This window comes from Lipotes vexillifer, unplaced genomic scaffold (assembly GCF_000442215.2).
Source record: "Lipotes vexillifer unplaced genomic scaffold, Lipotes_vexillifer_v1.1 scaffold905, whole genome shotgun sequence".
NCBI classification, from domain to species: domain Eukaryota; kingdom Metazoa; phylum Chordata; class Mammalia; order Artiodactyla; family Lipotidae; genus Lipotes; species Lipotes vexillifer.
Window position 1 is genome coordinate 1,837,417 of NW_006796034.1, and position 20,293 is coordinate 1,857,709.

Here is a 20,293-nt window from a genome sequence, read left to right on the forward strand (position 1 = left end):
AAAAAAAAAAAAAAAAAAAAAGAGGGTACAGTGTAGTTCTGGAACTTTTGGAAAGCTGCTTTAGGAGATGCTTCTCTACTCACCGTGGAGTTGTCCATGCTGGGGGGCAACCTGGAAGAGCTTTTGTAGAAGGGATTTAAAAAATCTGTGGGTAACTGAAATAGGCAATCTTCAGAGGCCATTTTAACTCTACCATGCTTTGATGGTCATGAGCATAAATTTGTGGTGAAGAATTAAGTTTGGGTTGGATGCAGTATAGTTGTGCAAAGTGAGGTAAAAGGTTGATATAACCTATTGGGTAAATAAAACAGGTGAGTCTTCTCTTAGAAGTATTTATTTTCCTTTTCAACCTGGATTTTTTTCTGCAGCAATTAGAAAGTAACATTAACTACTTTTGGAGGAGTGATTATTAATATGATTCATCTTTTATAGTAAAAGCCCTGCATTTTGTCTTATTCTCACATCAATTCTGTCATAAAGATGGTATTCTGCCTGTTTTACAAATGGAGAAACTGAGGTTTTGGTCAGCTTTGCCCAAGGTCACTTAGGAGAGCTAGGGTTCAAATCCTGGCCTGCACACCCCAGGCCCATGATCATTCATTAACTATCCCTGCCTCCCCAAACTTAATTGCTTAATTATAATGAATTGCCCAAATAGAATATCTGCAGTGAAACAGATATTTGTGGACTGGTTCTCCAAAACTGATGATCATCGAAGAGGCCACGAGGAGCTAGCAAAGGATGAACTCTCAGAAACTGCATTGCTTGATGTTATGTGCAGATTGAGACAAAAACTCATACAGTGAAATAATGGCTCATTTTTTGGAAATAAAACTGCTTCACAGCTCAAAAATGGGGGCTTCCCTGGTGGCACAGTGGTTGAGAATCCACCTGCCAATGCAGGGGACACGGGTTCGAGCCCTGGTCCAGGAAGATCCCACATGCTGTGGAGCAACTAAGCCCGTGCACCACAACTACTGAGCCTGTGCTCTAGAGCCTGTGAGCAACAACTACTGAGCCCTTGTGCCACAACTACTGAAGCCTGCGTGCCTAGAGCCCGTGCTCTGCAACAAGAGAAGCCACTGCAACGAGATATGCCCACGCGCCACAACGAAGCGTAGCCCCCGCTCGCCGCAATTAGAGAAAGCCCGCGCGCAGCAATGAAGACCCAATGCAGCCAAAAAAATAAAATAAATAAATAAATTTAAAAAAACAAAACAAAACACAAAAATGTTACCAGAAAAGGGTAGCTACATTAAATAGTACTTTTTTTTAAACTAAAATTGTAACTTATTGGAATCCATCTAGGGTACTCTAGAGTGTCTTAAAATGATAGATATTTTAGAAATAGATGGCATATACGATGAATTTATACATACAAATGACCTTACAAACAGCTGATCTACTAGAACAAGCCTGTAGATACAAAGTGGATAGATACTCTTAGAGAGCTGGAAACTTAATTCTTATAATTCTAAAAGCCTGCTATTGCTAGTAAGTAAAATTTTATGTATTTTATGCTTAAACACCTTTGTTGAGAAAATATTTAGCTTGAGATCATCATACTGGACTGATAACAGTAATGTGGGCCTCTAAGAGCAGAGTTACAAGTCAAAGTGAATTTTACATTTAACTGTAGTTGTTTTACTTCTGCAAAAAGATAAGGATATACTAAAGGCCGCAGGCATTTCAGAAAAGTATTATTGGAAAAGGAAATAAGGAGTAAAAATATCCTACTGTGTCATGGATAGAAAGATATCATTATTATTTTTTATTAAATACAGGTAATAATTGTTTAGTCCTATTGTATTTACATTCTCCTTTTTAAAAGTCTTACATTTATGCTTCTTAAAGACATAATAAAAAAAAATAATGTAACCTACTACGTTTAAATATCTAACAAAGAAAAATAAAAGGCCAGAAAGAAACATTATAAAAATATTATATTTTTCCACAATTTTATTTGTTTAGTCCCACTGTTAATTACTAATTGCCACCATTAACTGGTCCTGTTGTTTAAATAAATGCATTTATTGTAACAGAAAAGTAAACAGTACAGAATAATATGTAATTTCAAATTTACACGTATTTCTGTGTTAAAGTGATAACACACGTGCGTAGTTATTTCCCGTGTATCGTCATGTGGCTTTGGACTGCTGTGGCTGTGTCTGGTTGATTCTAAAATGTTGAGCATCCTCCTCTCCCGCCACCTCTGTGCACACTGCTCGTCTTGGCCACTGTCTTTGTCTCTCTGCTGTCCTCCTCTTCTTCCTCATCACCCATTTCAGTTTCACTAAGGACAGTGAGTTTGAGTTTATAAAAAGTTTTAGATTCATTTTGGAAAGCTAACTCTTGCAGTCCAGCTCTCAGTTTTTAATCCCTAAAATAATTCACATAGAGAAGAACTGAGAATCTTCAAATAAAAGTCCATTCATTTTTTTTTTTCATTATTGCTTTGTATTTTTCCCATTTGGAAGGCAGTGTGGTATAAACAGTAGGAAAAGTATTTCTGAAATTCTGGTATATCTGATGTTTTGAGGGCAGGTTCTTTTGGTGTGTAATCGCAATTGATTTAATTGGAAGTGCTAGAATGACTCCATTTACCTAGTAACACTTAAAATTACATAAAATTTTTGAAATGTATACTTTCGGTTTTCTTTCTAATGCTTATTAACTCTACTATACTTTTCCGATTATTAAATTAGTGGCAAGTACTAGGCATTATGTTTCTAAATTCAGAAAGGTCCCCAAAGTGTGTGTTTTAGCTATAGTATCTTCTGATTGACAAATATATTTTTCAGGTCAAATATGACAGATATGGTTTAACATGTGTTGTTATGTTTGACAAATGTGTATCTGCTCACAGGCTTATATATTGTTACTTAGGAAGTAAAATACACTCTTGAGATTTTTAAGGTGCTCCTAATGGATATTAAACTACATTCCTATTTGATATTTAATTGCTATAAAATTTCTCAACTTCCTAAATTCACACTACTTTAATCATTATTTCTATGGTAATTTGAGAATGCTGTTACTAATGGCTATGTGCAGAATTCATTAATTTAGCGTGAGACAACTGCTTGAAATCTCTTTTTCTAAGTGAATATGGTATACATAAGTGAACATAAGTGTACAACATGTTATCTTTAAAAAATGCTGTAGAATTCTAATGACATTTCTAAGTTTTCACGGAGAAGAAAATCCGTTTAGCAGACTTGGTTTGTGTTTATATTGATCATTATTTTATGCTGAGAAGCTATTGAATGTTTCTTCAGTGTTTGGAAATTTTGATAAGAATGTTTTCCCTGACATTATGTTTTATGTTTTATCACCCAGAGGGATGGAGTGCTGGGATACATTGGGAATTTTCGCCTGCTCGCAGAACTTTCCAGCCCTTTTGTGAATCAGCGGTAGGTTACTGATATCATTAATTATTTTAAACTTGGGCTGTTTGGTTTGGGGAAATTTTTCCCCAAGATCCTAAAAATAAAAATGAGAGTATGGGCTTCCCTGGTGGCGCAGTGGTTGAGAGTCCGCCTGCCGATGCAGGGGACACGGGTTCGTGCCCCAGTCCGGGAGGATCCCACGTGCCGTGGAGCGGCTGGGCCCGTGAGCCATGGCCACTGAGCCTACGCGACGGGAGAGGCCACAACAGTGAGAGGCCCGCGTACCGCAAAAAAAAAAAAAAAGAAAAAAAGAAAGAGAGAGTATGTGATATGAATTATCACCATTGTACAAATGAAGAAACTGAGCCTTGGAAAGGTTAGGGAATCTTATCCAAGATTCCCAAGCTAGAAGGTGGTGGTCCTGGCTCTTGAACCCAGCTCTCTTTGTGGTATGATGATAATTTGTTTTAATGGATTTATCTTGGGTCCAGTTAATATTCCTGACACCAGCTTCCTCCTGTTCCCAAATTCTGACACCAACATTATCTTAGTCCCTCTTTTAAAATAATCTTTTCATTTTAGATTTACAGGAAAGTTACAAAGATAGCACAGAAACTCCCATATACCCTTCACCTAGTTTCCCCTATTAATATCTTACATTGTCATGGAACATATTGTCAAAACTAAGAAACCAGCATCGATACTTTACTATTAAGTGAACTTCAGACTTTGTTGGATTTCGGGAGTTTTTCCATTAGTATCTTCTTTTTGTTCTTCGCGTCAGTCTAGGCTGCCATATTGCATTTAGTTGTCACACCTCCCCAGTCTCCCCTCGTCTGTAACAGATTCTTAGTCTTTCCTTGTTTTTCATGACCCTGACAGTGTTAAGGGATACTGTCCAGTTATTCTGTAGAATGTCCTCCAGTCTGGATTTGCCTGTTTTTCTCATAACTGGACGGAGGTTATAGGTTTTCGGAAAGAATCCTATAGAGGTGAAGTGCCCTTCTCATCACATATCAGGGGCTACATTATATCCATGTGACATCACTGGGGATGTGAACTTTCATCATGTGGTTGAGGTGGTGTTTGCCAGGTTTCTCCACTCCTTTTCTTTACTCTCTTTGAAAGCAAGGCATGAAGTGTAGCCCACTCTCAAAGGGGGTGGGGGGAGAGAAATTAAGCTCCACCTGCTGGAGGGAGGTAGTTGCTCATTTTTGACAATGGGTTTATTATTATCCTTTATTACCCTTATCTTGTCATTTGACAGGGTCTGACATTTTTTTCTGTGAAATGCTTAGCTGCTCCTTTCATTCCACATGCATGGTCCCAGTTTAGGGCCTTCGGGATCTCCATGGTTGATTACTGCGATAGCTTTCCAACTGACTTCCTAATTCGAATTCCACATTCACGCACTCTTCAGTCCTTTCCTCACAGTGCTACCAAAGTCATCTTTTTTGTGTTCCACTTTCAGTACCTTACTTTCTTACTAAACACTGCATCCTCCTTAGATTCTTCTCTGAACTTTCGAAGCTCTCTGTGATGTGCGCCATGTCTCCAGCCTTATTTCTTACCACTCATTAGAGTTAGTTTTGCACCCTTACTGTCTCACGCACCTGTGGATTTTTCTCACTTTTCTTCCTTTATTCCCATCCTCTATTTTCCCTCCATCTTCGAAAAATTTACCTATCTTTCAAGTCTTAGGTCAAAATCCCAAACCCAGGGAAGGCTCCCACAATTACATGTAGCCTTTTGTAACTTAATACAGAGATAGCCCAGAGAATTGGGAGTCAAATCAGACTCATGTGAGTTAGGGAGCTTACCCTGTATCAGTCCTTACTAATAATCTCAAGAGTACAAGTAATCACGAGATACTGGCAAAGCAAGGAGATGTTCAGGACCATCAGCATGGCTCCCTAGGTCTTTTTTGCACTGGGCATACTCTGGAATGAGGTTACCTATGAGGTCTCTAAGCGATATGTATAGTTCATATTGCTGACATGGAAGGAGCTCTCTTGGTTATGAAGCCATCTCCATTTAATACTCAGATAGTTACATAGCTTATATAACTTTCCTGGGGCAGGGGTCAAACCCCATAAATCCATACATTCTAGGTTCATTTATCATAAGCAATACTAGACTATGTATATCCTAAAAGCATCCCATGGACGAAGACTCTTCTACTACAAATACCATTAGTATGCTTACCAAGCAATTACCCTCATCACCCTTTTCTCTTGCCAAAGGTGGAAGGGATGGTCCTTCCACCTCCAAACAGGGGAGATTAGATTACAGATCTGCTGCTTTCCCAGGTACTTATGTACTGTTTTATATTGTTTGCCAGTGTTTCATATGTTATAATTTTATTTCTTCAAGAAGATACTAAGTTCCTTAGGCTTGGCCATTTAAAATTTTTAAAATAAGAGTTCTTTTGCAATTTTTAAAGACTCCGATGATGTGAAAGTATAGAGAGCAAAGAGCACGTTCTCTGAAGTCAGAAGACCTGGGTTTAAATTCAAGCTCCCCCACTTACCATTGTGTGTGAGTGGAAGATTATTTAATCTTCCTGAGCCTCAGTTTTCTTACCTGTAAAACAGGGATAATGATACCTATAGGCCTTACAGTTTATTGTCAAGATTCTATGTGGTTATATGTTTTGTTATATGTTTACATATGTGTGTAAAGCACCTGGCATAGTGCTTGTCATTCAGTACATATGCAGTAAGTGATAAATGTAGTGTATATTCAGTATGCTAAAATTTACTCAGCACTAGAAGTGCATAGTTTATGTTTGCTTTGTCTACTTTGTAGTAGCTTTTTTGTTCTTTAACCCATCAAAATTAGGTTTCCTCTTCTGTCATTTTGCTGGAACGATTTCATTAGAGGTACCATTGACTTCCAGATGCAAAATCCAGTGAACTCTCTTCGGTGCCTATCTTATTGTATCTCTCTGTGGACTTGATGCTGTCGGCCACCTCCTTCTTGTAATGCCATAACTCCCCTTGCTTTCGTGACCCTGCACTCACCTGGTTCTTGTAGTTCTCTGACCATCGTCTCCCAGTCTTCTTTGTCAGAGACAGTTCCTTAGATGCTTGTGTTCCCCAGGGCTCTCTTATGGGCCCACCGATCTTCTCTGTGCTTCTCCCTGAGTGAGTTGTGCTTTCAGGGTTTCAGCTGTTACCCATTTGCTCAATGTGATGTAATGGACTCTGCATGAATTTTAGAATCATATAAGCTCAAGCTGCAATTTAACCTTGCCGCTTACTTGCTCTGACCTTGGCTAAGTTATGTAACATTCCTGTACTACAGTTGCTTTCTCTATAAAAAGAGCATATTTAATATTACCTACTTCTTTGTATTATAGTCAAGTGTTTTCTCCTCCCAGGTGGCACATCAGAATCAACATGTCTAAAATAGAAAGCAACGTGTTTCCCTCTGTATTCTCTTATATGCTCCTGTTCAGCATGTGGCCTGGCCATTCTCTTGGTTATCTCTGCTCAACATGTGGGAATCATCTTTGTTTCTCCCTCACCTGTGTTTGGTCCATCCCAGGTCCTACGTATCACCTCCTTACCACTTCTTGCCTTGGCCACTTCCTCTCCATCTCTGCTGTCAGTGCCCTAGTTCATCATCTCTTGCCTGGGCTCCTGCACCGGCCTCTAACCCTGTACTGTCCAGTAGAGTAGCCACAAGCCACATGTGACTATTTACATTTAATTTAATTAAAATTAAATAAAATAAAAAATTTAATTCCTCAGGCTCACTGGTAACGTTTCCAGTGCTTCCTAGCCCCATGTGTCTACCGAATTGGGTAGAACATCTATAGACCTTTTCATTATCGCAGAAAGTTCTTTTGGACAGAAAACAACTATTCTAGACTGGGGTCAGCAAACCAAGGCTTGAAGGCCAAACCTGCTGCCTGTTTCTACAAATAAAGCTTTATTGGGGCACAGCCATGCATATTTGTTTACCACGACTGCTTTCACACGATAACAGAGTGGATTAGTTGCCACAGAGACGGTAGAGCTTCCAAAACCCCTTACTTTGTGTTACTGTCTGGCTCTTTACGGAAGAAGTTTGCTGATCCCTGCTCTAGGCAGTCTGCCTGCCTCCAGTCCTATTCCCCTTTCATCCTCTCCTGTATTATTATCTTCCACGGCGATCTCCCTAAAACACAAAAATGAACACGTAGCCTCCTGGTTAGATCCTCTCGGTGGCACCTGCTGCTTCCAGTATACGATATGGGCTCTGTAATGTGATGCAGAAAGCTCTCCAAGTAGAGCTATCTTCTCTCTTTCTGCCATATTCCTCCTCAAAAATCTCCTTTCACCCCAACTTGTCCCTGTGCTAGGAAGGCCTCCTGGCTCCTTGCTTATCCTTCATGACTCAGCCCAAGGGTCATTTCCATCACGAAACCCCATCTCTTCCAGGCTGGGCTGGGTGTCTCTCACCCGTGCTTCCATAATAGTGACACACAGTTATACCATTATGATTAATAAATTAAATTATTGTAAAGTTCTCTTTCTCCTTTTCCTGTTTCTTATTTATCTCTGCGTTTCATTAGGTCAAGAGCCAAACTTTGTTGAACTTTGCATGGTTCAGCATCCACACACTGTCTGGCACATAGTAGCCATTTAATTGCTTTTGAATGAATGAGTCCCAAGAGGTGATCAGTTAAGCTTTAGCAATGTCTGTCTCTTGAAGATGATTCAGATTTGAGATTTTGAAGCAGGAGAAAATTAACCTTGACACTTAAAGGCACTTTAATTTGTTTCTGTTTGAAGCTCTTTTTGAAAAATCATAATATTAGAGAGTTTAACTTATTCTTTAATTTTGTAGTAAAAAGCTATGCTATACCTTTATTTAAAAGCTTCGAGTCTTTTGTAAATTTAGAAATTGAGAAGTGGGGTTGGAATATGAGCAAGAAATGGTATAATGGAACAGCAAGGAGATTATGACAAAATTTAGCACAGCTACTTAAGTACTGTTAGAGTTTTCCATAGTTCAATTGTTTTCTTTAGTTTGTGATATTTTTATGTTCTATTTTAGAGCCTTGTATAATTTAAGAAGACACATGGGATGCATGTGGTGGGGTACAAAGGTTAGACACCTGGGCTTCAGTTAATTTTCAGCTGCTGAGTTATACCCATGCCTCAGGTTTCTTTTTGTAAAAAGTAATTTAGTGGTGGTAACTTCTTTTTTGCCTAAATGCCCTTAACTGTTATGAGGACATATTTTTGAATTGCTGTTAAGGTTAAATACCTTATAAAAACTTGTACCTATGCTCCTTAATATGTTCCTTCAGTATTTATTGAATACCTTCCCAGTACCTAAATGTTCCAGTCCCTGCCTCAGCGAGCTTCACTAGTGTCTGGTGTCATGTCTATGTTTGAGAAAATAGGACTTAATAATACAAAATAATGAGCTAGTAAAATAAGACATTGTGTGAAAAAGGGCAAGAAGAAAAGTGCTGTTATTAATGGTTTAAAACAGCCATTCTCAGACTTGTTGATCTCATAAATTATTGAGGACCTCAATGAACTCTTACTTCCTATAGGCTGATAGCTATGGATATTTACCAGATTGGAAATTAAAACTGAAACATTTACAAATATTTATTAGGTCATTTAATATTAACAATAATATTTCATGTTAATGTAATTTTTGTGAAAAATAAACTACATTGCCAAAAGGAAAAATTTTTCGTGGGAACAGTGTTGTACGTTTTTTGCAAATCTTTTTAACGTCTAGCATGATAGAACTCAAGCTGTATTCTCAAGTTTGTTTCTGTTTTCAGTCTGTTGTGAAATGTTATTTTGGTTGAAGCATATAAAAAAATCTAACTCTCAGGGTTAACAGTGTAGTAAGTAAAGGAGTATTTTAGTAGCCTTTTCAAATAATCGTTGATATCCTGCTTTAATACTACACCAAAATATACCAAGAGGTAGTTTCTTAAAGATTAGTTAAATGTGGAATCTGAAACCGTATCAGTGGACTTTTGATACACTGTTATATTCAAATCCATTGGTCTGTCTTTTACTTTGAATCTTTTACTCATACATAATTTTGTGTCATCATGCCTTGGTCATTTGGAAAATATTGGTTCACTGAGTTATGTAGGTCTTATGATAAATGCTGATACATTTATCAGATAATATTTTTTTAAAAACCCATTACTGACCTCATCAGAAAAGTTTTCAACTCTTCAGAGGCTATCCAAGAGTTTTTCTTCCAGACAACTGTGCTTTGTGTGTACTTCCCGTTTTATCACAGAATATTAAAAAGACATGTACTCAAAAGACATGATTTAATATAATTAACCATTCTTACTGCTTCATCCAGGACATTCTTAAGTGAATATTCTCCACTCAACCCCTCTTTTTTTGTTTGTTTTTAACTGCAAATATATGGCATAGATTACAATGGCGACTAGTACCATTTTGTACCACTGCTATGATTTGTGCTAAGATGCCAACGGTCTTATCCATCAGTACGTTACACCATCAGAATAGAAGTCAGCACAATGAGAAAGGCAGATAATATTTTAGTATCATTATGAAAATAGTTTTCCCTTGTAGACTCCCCCAAAAGTCTCAGGGGCCCTTGAATCATGTTTTGAGAGCTATTATTGATTGATGTTTGTCATGAAAGGCTTCAAAGAGAAATTGGGACACATTCTTAAATGTCTTAGGATTTTTTTAAGAAGTGGATGGGAAAGGGAGAAGGGAGAAAGGCGTGAACATAAGGTTTTGAAAAGTGGAATAAACATGCCATGTGAAAGAGAAACTGCATAGACTTGTAGGATCAAAGAGTATGTCTTAGGAGGATAGTGGATAGAGAGGGTGTTGAGCGCCAGGGAAAGCTGATTGAGCTTGACCAGTGGACAGTGAGGATGTATTCTAGTGGAGAAAGACATTCTGAAAATAGCACTGAGTAATTCTAGTTTTTGGTATTTGTGGGATAGATTGTAAGATGGAAGGCAAAAGCTAGGGTTAGAAGGTTAGCATACAGCTCTTAGTTGTGTAAATGACTGGTGTAATTTCATTAGTCCAGGAAATAAATAGGAGCCCAAATTAGGCTGTCATGATAGAGTAGATATGATGGAATAAAGGTTTTTGAGGGAAGAAAAAGTGAAATTGGTCATAAGAAATTAGAGATAGAGAAAAAAAGACAAGTTTAAGATATTTTCTACATTGGACTTAGAAGAATGAAAAAAGATGAGGATTAGGAAGAATAGGCAGGAAGATGATGAGTTTGCTTTGGAGATGCTGTGTTAGAGGACAAACAGCATCTGAGTGGAAATGTAGTAAGAGGTAGAGAGGCATTTTGAAATGATCACATAGAGGTTACATTTGAAGCCATGAGAAAAGATGGTGTTTAAAAGGTGTAAAGTTGAATGGCTAGAATTGAGAAATAAGAGAAGGAAGAGTAGATACAATAAAGGAAAAGTTTAGAAGTAGAAGGGGAGCCAGAATAATATTGGGATGGAGGACAACTTTTCTAAAATTAAGTTTTTGAACTCCTAAATTTCCAGAGTTAATATTTATTAAATACAGTGTTCACATGCCTGAAAGAATTACATTTGCAACCAAGATAAAACCCAGGGGTCAGCTCATGACCCAGTCTCCATGTAGAGTCGCAGCAACAGTACAACATGTAAATCCTTATTGGAGTTTTTCCAAGGATGTCGACAAAGGTCCAGTTTGTTACAGCAGCACTTCTTAAAAGTCTCTTCATTCCTCTTGAACTCACAGTATCTCCTGGACCCTGTAGCTTTCCCAGAGCTCACACTTCTGACTCTCAACTCTTAAAAGTCACCAAACCGGTACCATATAGGGGGATGGATCCTTTGCTCCCATCCTCTTTTTTTTCTTTCTTTCTCTACCTGAAAGTAGCCCTCTCTCCTCTTTCCAAATGTGAATTATACCTGCTAATGCCTTGTTTTTACACTGCATGTGCTTAGTACCGCACTCTGCACAATTAACTCCCAGGGAACTTAATCAAAAGCTCCAAGACCCCGACTCATTCCACTCCACCTGCTGTCATTATAATTTTGGGTCCTCGGTGTCTTTTCTTCTTTACCCATCTAAGTAATAACTGTGGATGGTGGTGAAAGACAGTGTTTTCCCTCTCTCCTTCCATCCCACATGCATGTCTTCTTGATTCCTTCTGCTCCTCTCCCTCGGCATCAACACATATATTCCCAAACTGTTAGCCTTCATTTGTTGGAATGAAGGGGTGTTCTCATTAGGTAAGAAGAGGTAGATTCCAATAAAATAAGTGGTCCTTCTGACATGAGAGAGAAAGATAAGGACAATTATATAAATATTATTTCAACTTGAATTAATATGTGAGTTCTTTCCTTTGAAAGAGACTGGCTTTAAAGATCAGGCGCCAGTCACATGGAAAAATTGGCCGAAGATAAATGCAGTGATTGTACAGTAAAGCCAAAGCACAAGTTCTTAAAGTCTAGATTTTTAGATAATCACCTTTCCAGACAAGGAAAAATTTGGAAAACGCATCAAGTGCCAGAGAACAGGAAGTAGTCTAGGCTAAATGTAATGTAGGACTTGTGGCATCGAAGAGAAAAGGCTAGAAATGTAGAGTTAAGGGAGACCAGTTGGGTTATTGCAGTCATCTAGGTAAGAGACACCGAGGACCAAAAATGATAATGGCAGAAAGTGGAATGGAATGAGTCGGGGAAGGATTAGGAAGAATCTTAGGAGATAAAATGGATCGGGCTTGGTTCCAGACTAGGAACAATCTAGGGTGACTCCAGGTTTCTGACTTGGATGACTAAGGCAATGGTGATCCCACTGATTCATACTGGGAATTTTCTGTCGTGGTGGTCATGGAGGAAGGGGATGTTAGGCAAAGAGTGGAGTACTGTTTTCATGCATGTTGGGTTTTAGGCGTATTTGAGAATTGGTGATTTGTCAGGTGAGGATGCTCAGCAATAAATCAGAAATATGGAACTACAAGTAGAACTTAAGAGAGGACTTGAAACCAGAGATTTCTGTCAGGGTGTTTGAGCCTTTGAGGAGGAAGAATTTTTCGTCTGCTCATCAAGGTTCTTTGGTGGGTCTAATAATCAGTTTGACATAAGGCAGAATAACAGAAGAAAAACATTTAATTACATATATGTGAGAGTCCCACAGGACAATGAGACCCAAGGACAAGCTGGGCAGTAGAGGCTTATAAGCCGTCTTGAGCTAAGGAGTGGGATAGAGGCTGCACCTAGGAGGGTGATTCACAGGACGATAAGAAGAGCAGATGTTTGGTAATTACATGTTTGTCCTGCCATACAGATAGATCATTCAGATAAAAAGTTATCTCTTGGTAATAGCTCTCTTTGTGGGCCAGGACACCTATCTAAATTCTTTCAGGTAATTCAGGGAGAGGTAGGAGTTTTTCTTGAGTCTGCTGGGTCTTAGTTGCTTTCAGCTCAAAATACTCTGCATGCCAAAGTGGCACATTTTGGGAAGCTTGTTCTGAACCCCTTTAAGCCCATGAGAATGTATAAAATGGCCGTGATAGAGCATATGGAAGGGAGTGTGCCTGGGAAGCACAAATATTTAAGGGACAGGCAGAGGAAACGGAGACTGAAAAAGTATAGGTAGGGAATCAAGAGAAAACAGTATCATGGAAATCAGGAGAGGAGAAAGGAAGTATAATGGTTGGCAGTGTCATATGCTATAGAAAGGTCACCTGGGATGGAGGCTGAGATGAATCCACTGTCTTGGTTATGGGGATGCCACTGGTGACCAATTTCTTTTGTAGGGGAATGCAATCATATTGTACTGGGTTGTGAAGTATAGCCAGAATGTCTGTGAATACACTGTTGACTTCTCTTTTTAAGAGTTTAATAGGGAAGAAAAACAGGAGGAGAGATTTTTTTGGATTAGAAAGAATCGGGCATGTTGCTAAGAGAGAAGAAAGAATCAATCTATACATGGGGAACTGGATGGAGCAAGGGAAAGGGGATAATTGATGGCCTAAAGTCACAGAGCATGGGTACAGAAGCAATTGGCCTTGGAGAGGGCAAGAGAAACCTCTTCATCTGAATATAGAGAAAAAGGTGCTTGAAAAGAAGGTTTGAGGCCTTGGGGTCAGAGTTTGAGGAATTCATTTGATGGACTCAAATACCTTAGTAGTAGAAGAGGCCAGTTCCTCTGATGGGATTGAGAAGTAGAAGTGAATAAGGAAGGGAAGTGACTTGATTTGTGAGACAGAGGTTGGGGAGCAATTCTATGGAGAATGTGGAGTTAAGTAAAAGGAATGCCAAGCAACTTTGAGAATTCAGTTGAAATTCAGAGCTCTTTAAGTTGCATTTGTGCTATTTATGTTACTATCAATATTGGTGAGTAATAATAGCTATTGACTGAGCTCCTAGTACAGGGGAGTTCTTATGTGTCAAAACAACTTCATGGTATAAGGGAGGTGCTATCATTATCCCCATTTTGTAGGGACCAAACTGAGACATAGAGGTCAATAACAGAGAGGTAAGACCACACAGCAGCTAAGTGGCAGAAGCAGGTTTGAACCTGGGCCTTCTGACTGCAGAATACAGTACCCACCTTCCCTCTATACTCTGCCTAAGGAAAGCTGGCCTGATGAGAAGCTGGGGATAGGCAGGGTGAGTGTGATGGATGAAGGGGCAAGAGAACTGAGGGTGCCGATGTGTGTTCTGAAGGTAACTGAGTTCAGGTAGGTAGGAAAGGAAGTGAATCAAAGGCTAGTAGTGAGGGATTTGGGAGTGGAGGTCAAAAAAGAGATTTAGATGGAATTGGGTAAAGAGAAATCTGGGGTACTACGAGTTGTGCTTAGAAGGGGATGGGTTATTTGAGGTATAGCATTTCTGATTAAACCCAAGGCCACCATGTAGTCAAAGAAAGGAATGGCTGAGGGTCAGAGGGGAAATCTTTGGAGTAGAGAAGTCTGGAGGATAGGAGATCTGGATAGAGCAAAAGATGTTGACTTTACTTCTTTAGTGACATTTTTCCTATTTGTGATATTATTTTATTAATTTGAGCATTGCTCTCTAAATAGTTTGTTTTTAACTGCGTTGAATAATTTAGCCCTTCTCTTTTCACCCTACATATACTTATAAATTGTAATACCCCTCTTATCCTACAAATTATTTCTGTTTGATATTTTAATATCTCAGTAAAATATTTTAAGGTGTTTTTAACAGTTAATTTTTAGTTTCTGAAGTTGAGCAGTTTCTAGCTTAGTCATGACTAATTCTGTCAAATTGAATGTTAAGATACATGGATACATTTTACTACATTTACAACTTAACCTCTAAAATATAATGAGGTAACTTTAGGCAAGATAGTTTTCTTTAAGGAGGAAAAAGTAGAATACAGCAAATACTAAATTTTTTAAAAATAAGCTTTTTACTTAAGAGTAATTTTAGACTTGTAGAAAAGTTTCAAGGATGATTCAAAGGGTTCCCATATACCCCACACTCAGATTCTATTGTTAATATTTACATTTGTATGGTACATTTGTCATAATTAATGACCAAATATTGATACATTATTATTAACTAAAGGCCATAGTATTTTCAGATTTCCTTAGTTTTTACCTAATGGCCTTTTTCTGCTCCAGGATCCCATCCGGGATACTACATTGGATTTAGTTGTCACGTCTCAGACTCCTGGTTGTGATAGTTTCTCAGACTTTCGTTGTTTTTGATGACCTTGTCAGTTTTGAGGAGTCCTGGTCAGCTGTTTTGTAGAATATTTCTCAGTTTGGGTTTGTCTGATGTTTTTCTCATGATTAGACTGAGGTTATGGGGTTTTTGGAGGAAGACCACAGAAGTAAAGTGCCATTCTCATCACATTATATCAGGACTACATGCATAAACATGGATTATCACTGTTGTTTTTTACCTTGTTCACCTGGCTGAGGTAGGGTTTGTAAGAGTTCTCAGTTTTAAAGTTAACTGTTTCCACCTCACCTGCCTTCTATACTGAACTCTGTAACGAAGTCCCCCCTTGAAGAGTGGGGAGCTATGCTTCACCTCTTTGAGGGTGCAATATCTACATAACTTATTTGCAATTATTCTGTACAGGATATTTACCTTTTCTCCCCTATTCATTCACTCATTCATTCATTTATATTACCATGGCTTCATGGATATTTATTTTATACTTTGAGTTTGAATCCAATACTACATTACTTATTTTGTTCAAATTGTTACAACTTTTGCCATTGGGAGCTCTTTCAGTTGTCTTCTGTGTCCCTTTGACATAACTTCATCATCTTTTTTGGAGCACTTCTTTATTTTCTGACACTAAAAAAATACTCTAGATTTATATTGTGTATTCTCTGTCCCAGTGCTAGAATCAGCCATTTCTCAAGGAGTCTTGTTTTCTTTTATTGGACAATGGTATTAGAAACCAAAATATGGGCCCTGGGTGTGCTCATTGCTACTGGGGCATCATTGTTTCTATGCCCTCCCAGCTGACAACTTGGAAATGTACTAACCTGTGTATACACACATACCTATAACTATTTCTATATATGTCCATCTGCATATATGTATTAAACTAAGCATGAGTTTATACTGAAGTTTCCAGCTCTAATCCAGTATCATATGGATCAAACTAGTCTTTTGCACTCAATTATCTGTAACCTTCCACTCCCACAATGAGAAATCTGGTTCCCACTTCACCATCAGACAAATTTACTTATTTGTTAAATACCAGTATACATGTGTAATGGTTTCAGAATTGTTAACCTCTTCCCCCATGAGATAACAATTTTACCAGCTAGAGCAAAGTGCCTATGTACAGTTTCTTTTGTCTTTAGTCTTACAGTCTTAATTCATTTTCAAAGTTACTTAGGTCACCTATTTTTACCCCACTCCCTCCAGTGAGGTTATGTCATGTGTTTGGAATGCAGTTAGATTCTTTTGTCACAGGCTACATTCTGCCTGGCATGCCCCAACCTCCTATTGATTTTTTTAAAATTTGCATACACTCTTCATCTGTTCTGTGGGTTTTGACAAATGCATAATGTCATATATCCCCCACTACAGTATCATACAAAATTGTTTCACTACCCTAAAATATTGCCTGTGTTTCACCTATTCTACCCTCTCCTGCTCTCCCTGAACCTCTGGCAGCCACTGATCTGTTTTTTTGTCTTTATAGTTTTGCTTTTTCCAGAATGTCATATAAATGGAATCATACAGTAGGTAGCATTTTTCAGATTGGCTTCTTTGATTTATCAATATGCATTTAAGATTCACCCATGGTGTTATATGAATTGATAGTTTGTTCTTTTTTATCACTGAATAGTATTTTATTGTATGTACATACCACAATTTGCTTATCCATTCACGTACTACATTGTGAATAAGATTATGAAGCAACCTATAACATTTTGGTTGCTTCCAGTTTTGGGCAATTATGAATATGGCTGGTGTAAACCCTTGCATGCAAGTTTTTGTGTGGACATATATTTTTAAATCAATTGAAAAAATACCTAGAAGTGTGATTGTTGGATTGTGTGCTATGAATATGTTTAGCATTATAACTGCACTGCTGTCTTTTGAAGTGGCTTTACCATTTTGCATTCCCACCAACAATGAATGAGTGTTCCTATTGTTCCACACCTTTGCCAGCAATTGGTATTGTCAGATTTTCGGATTGTAGTCATTCTAATAGATATGTAGAAGCATGTCATTGTTTTAATTTACATTTTTCTAATGACAGATGATTTTTAATATCCTTTTGTACGCTTCTTTTCCTTTTGTTTATCTTCTCTGATGAGGTGTTTAAGATCTTTTGCCCATGTTTTAATTAGGTTGTTTCTTTATTGCTGAACCTTAAGAGTTCTTTATATATTTTGGATATAAGTAATTTATCATATATGTATTCAGTAAACAATCTCTCCCAGTGTTTGGATGTCTTTTCATTTTCTTTTGACAGTGCCTTTCACAGAGCAAGTTTTTAATTTTAGCGAAGTCCAACTTATATTTTCTTCTATGGATCGTGCTTTTGGTATTATATCTAAAATACTATCATCAAACCCAAGATCATGCAGATTTTTTCCTGCTTTTTTTCTAGAAGTTTTACAGTTTTGCATTTTACTTTTAAGTGTGTGGTCCATTTCAAGGTAATTTTTGTGTAAGATGTGAGGTCTCTGCCTAGGTTTATTTTTCTGCATATGGATGTCTAATTGTTCCGGCACTGTTTGTTAAAAAGAGTGTTTTTTCTCCACTGAATTATCTTTACACCATTATCAAAAGTAAGTTGAGTATATTTGTGTGGGTCTGTCTATGGGCTCTCTGTTCTGTTCCATTGGTCTGTCTGTCTGTTCTTTTACCAATGCCGTGCTGTCTTGATTATTGTAGCTTTATAGTGGGTCTTGAAAGTGAATCTATCAGCTTTATTCTTTTTCAGTATTATGTTGACCATTCTAGGCCCTTTGTCTTGCCATATAAATCTTAGGGGGGTGTTCTGAATTTTAAAAATGAAAAACTAGAAATTGTTAATCCTCAGAGATGCAGAATAAATGTGATGTTTCTTTAATTTTTTTCCCAGGTGGTTCTTTGAGGCTCTGAAGTATCCTAAGTTTTCCAAGGCTAATGTCATCAATGGAATACTCATGACTGTGGTGTTCTTCATAGTGCGGATTGCCTCAATACCTCCTTTTTATGGCTACATTTACTCTGTGTTAGGAACGGAAGCCTACCTGAGGCTTGGATTTTTAATTCAGTGTTCCTGGATCTCTACTTGTGTTGTTTTGGATGTAATGAATGTCATGTGGATGATCAAAATTTCAAAGGGGTGCATCAAAGTCATCTCTCTCATAAGACAAGAGAAAGCCAAAAAGAGTCTTCAGAATGGAAAACTTGACTAAAAGTGGGCTATTGATAAGCATACTTCATGATTACCCACATTATATCTTCTGATAGGTTGAATTCTTGGCATGTTCTTGTGCTTCTTTATTAATTATACTTGTTATTCTCGGTTTCAATGTCCTTTTTTTCCTAACCGTTAGAAAAGAGAAACTAAAATTTAGTTTTTATCTGAAGATTTATTTTCTGATATTCTTCGGCATTATAAGCATGGATAAAATCTTAAAGGGTTAAATAAAAATGTATAAATATGGTGGTGAATCTTTTTAGAAACCTGTTAACCAGCATTGGTATTTTTCTCTGTGAAAACATGACTATGCTAATTTGGTGCACTTGGTTTTATGTCACCGATTTTGCTGAAAGAATGGGAACTGCTTTTAAATCTGTAGATAGCTCTCCACATTTTGTTGTACTGCACTCACTTCTTACTATGGCTGTCAATACCTGTGTAGTGTTTAATTTCCAAATTGTTGAAATGTTCTTTTTCTTAGGCTATTAGAAGTGATGTCTTTTTCATTTAGATATGCTGTCATCTACTAATAATGAAGTATTTTGCTTATTTTGGGAATCTTAAGTTATGGAAAATGTTTCTTGCATTTTCAGATTTTTCTGACAACACTTTATTATTTCTATTTTTAACACTTTATCAAATTATTGCTTTTTTCTTTTGTAGTAAAGCTTAAGACCGATCTAATAGAGCTCCTTAAGAGATGAATTCTTCCTTCTAAACATGCATGTTCTAGATGACTATTTGGGCTAATAGGAGGCATCATTAAGAAAAAAGCTTTAACACTGCTGTCTCTATCTGCATCCCTTGCACTTTTTCTATGAAAAATATATTATTTCTATTTGCAAAACGTCCCCTGAGTTCAGAACCCAACATCATTAGCACCAAAATCGTATGTAATATGTATTTATCATGCTCCTAAGGTAGACCTCTTCTTGATGAGACCAAAACTACAAAAAAAAATCAGTATTCATATTTTACTCACAATTTACACCCATGCTTTTGCTTAACCAGCACTTTGAGTGCTTTGAATTTGTGTCTTTCCTAAAGGATAGGAAAACAATAGATAATTTAATCCAAGCATTCTGATTATCAATATTATTGCTTTATTTGAGGATAAATGACTGGTGACTTATTTTTTCTGTTTGTGTGTGTGTGGGTATGTTTGTGTTTGCTTTAACCCAAATATAGAATTATATAGTTAGCTATTATTGCCTTTATTTATTTTTCTCAAGTACTTTAATGATCATTCTTACCTAAGGAAAAAAATTAATCAGCGGTAAATACTTGAATTTAGTTGAACCCAACCAGAAGATCTAATTCATTCAGTTTCTCAGTTTGAAGGAGAATGTGTGACTTACTCTTATTGTCCATGTTATGATGATGAAGGGAGGCGAGCTGGATATTTCAGGACTTTTGATTTGATGTGATTTGATTGATTTGGCTGTCCCATGCAGACAGGGCCTAATACATTATAGAACATTTGAAGAAGGTAATTGAGATCTCGGTCAGTAACTAAATGAAAAATTGAAATTGATTGGCTTATACCAGGTACACTTATTTTTGCAAGACTTAATTAAAGTAATATAAAATATAGGTATTTGTTTTTAAATCTGCTAATATTATATTGATAATTTGTTACTAAATTTAGTGCCTTCTACACATAGGCACTTAAACATGTATTGGTTGTTTAGCAGGGGTAGGAAAGCACGTGGTTTTATCTTGTTCTTTTCTTGCTCTTTTGCAAGAAAAATGGCTTTTTAAAAGGAAAACGTTTATATTAGAAAACTATTTTGGAAATTCATTCCTTTAGGAAGAAACAAAACTTGAAATAAATATTTTTGACTTCGGATATTTCTGTAGCTTCTGAACACAGATTTTAAACCCACCATCAAAATGAAGACAATATAGGGCTTTCCTGGTGTCGCAGTGGTTAAGAGTCCGCCTGCCGATGCAGGGGATACGGGTTCGTGCCCCGGTCTGGGAAGATCCCACATACCGCGGAGCGGCTGGGCCCGTGAGCCA

At 37.5% G+C, this 20,293-nt stretch overlaps 1 protein-coding gene across 1 annotated transcript in view; it reads left to right on the forward strand.

The window, feature by feature from the left end:
- Window positions 1-18,413, forward strand: part of TLCD4 (TLC domain containing 4) — a 59,452-nt gene extending 41,039 nt beyond the window's left edge. Inside the window, exons 6-7 of the mRNA XM_007468121.1 lie at window positions 3,340-3,413; window positions 17,945-18,413. Coding sequence (XP_007468183.1) covers window positions 3,340-3,413; window positions 17,945-18,263 — 393 coding nt within the window. The 3' untranslated portion in view covers window positions 18,264-18,413. The remainder of the gene's footprint in view (window positions 1-3,339; window positions 3,414-17,944) is intronic.
- Window positions 18,414-20,293: the final 1,880 nt, after the last annotated feature.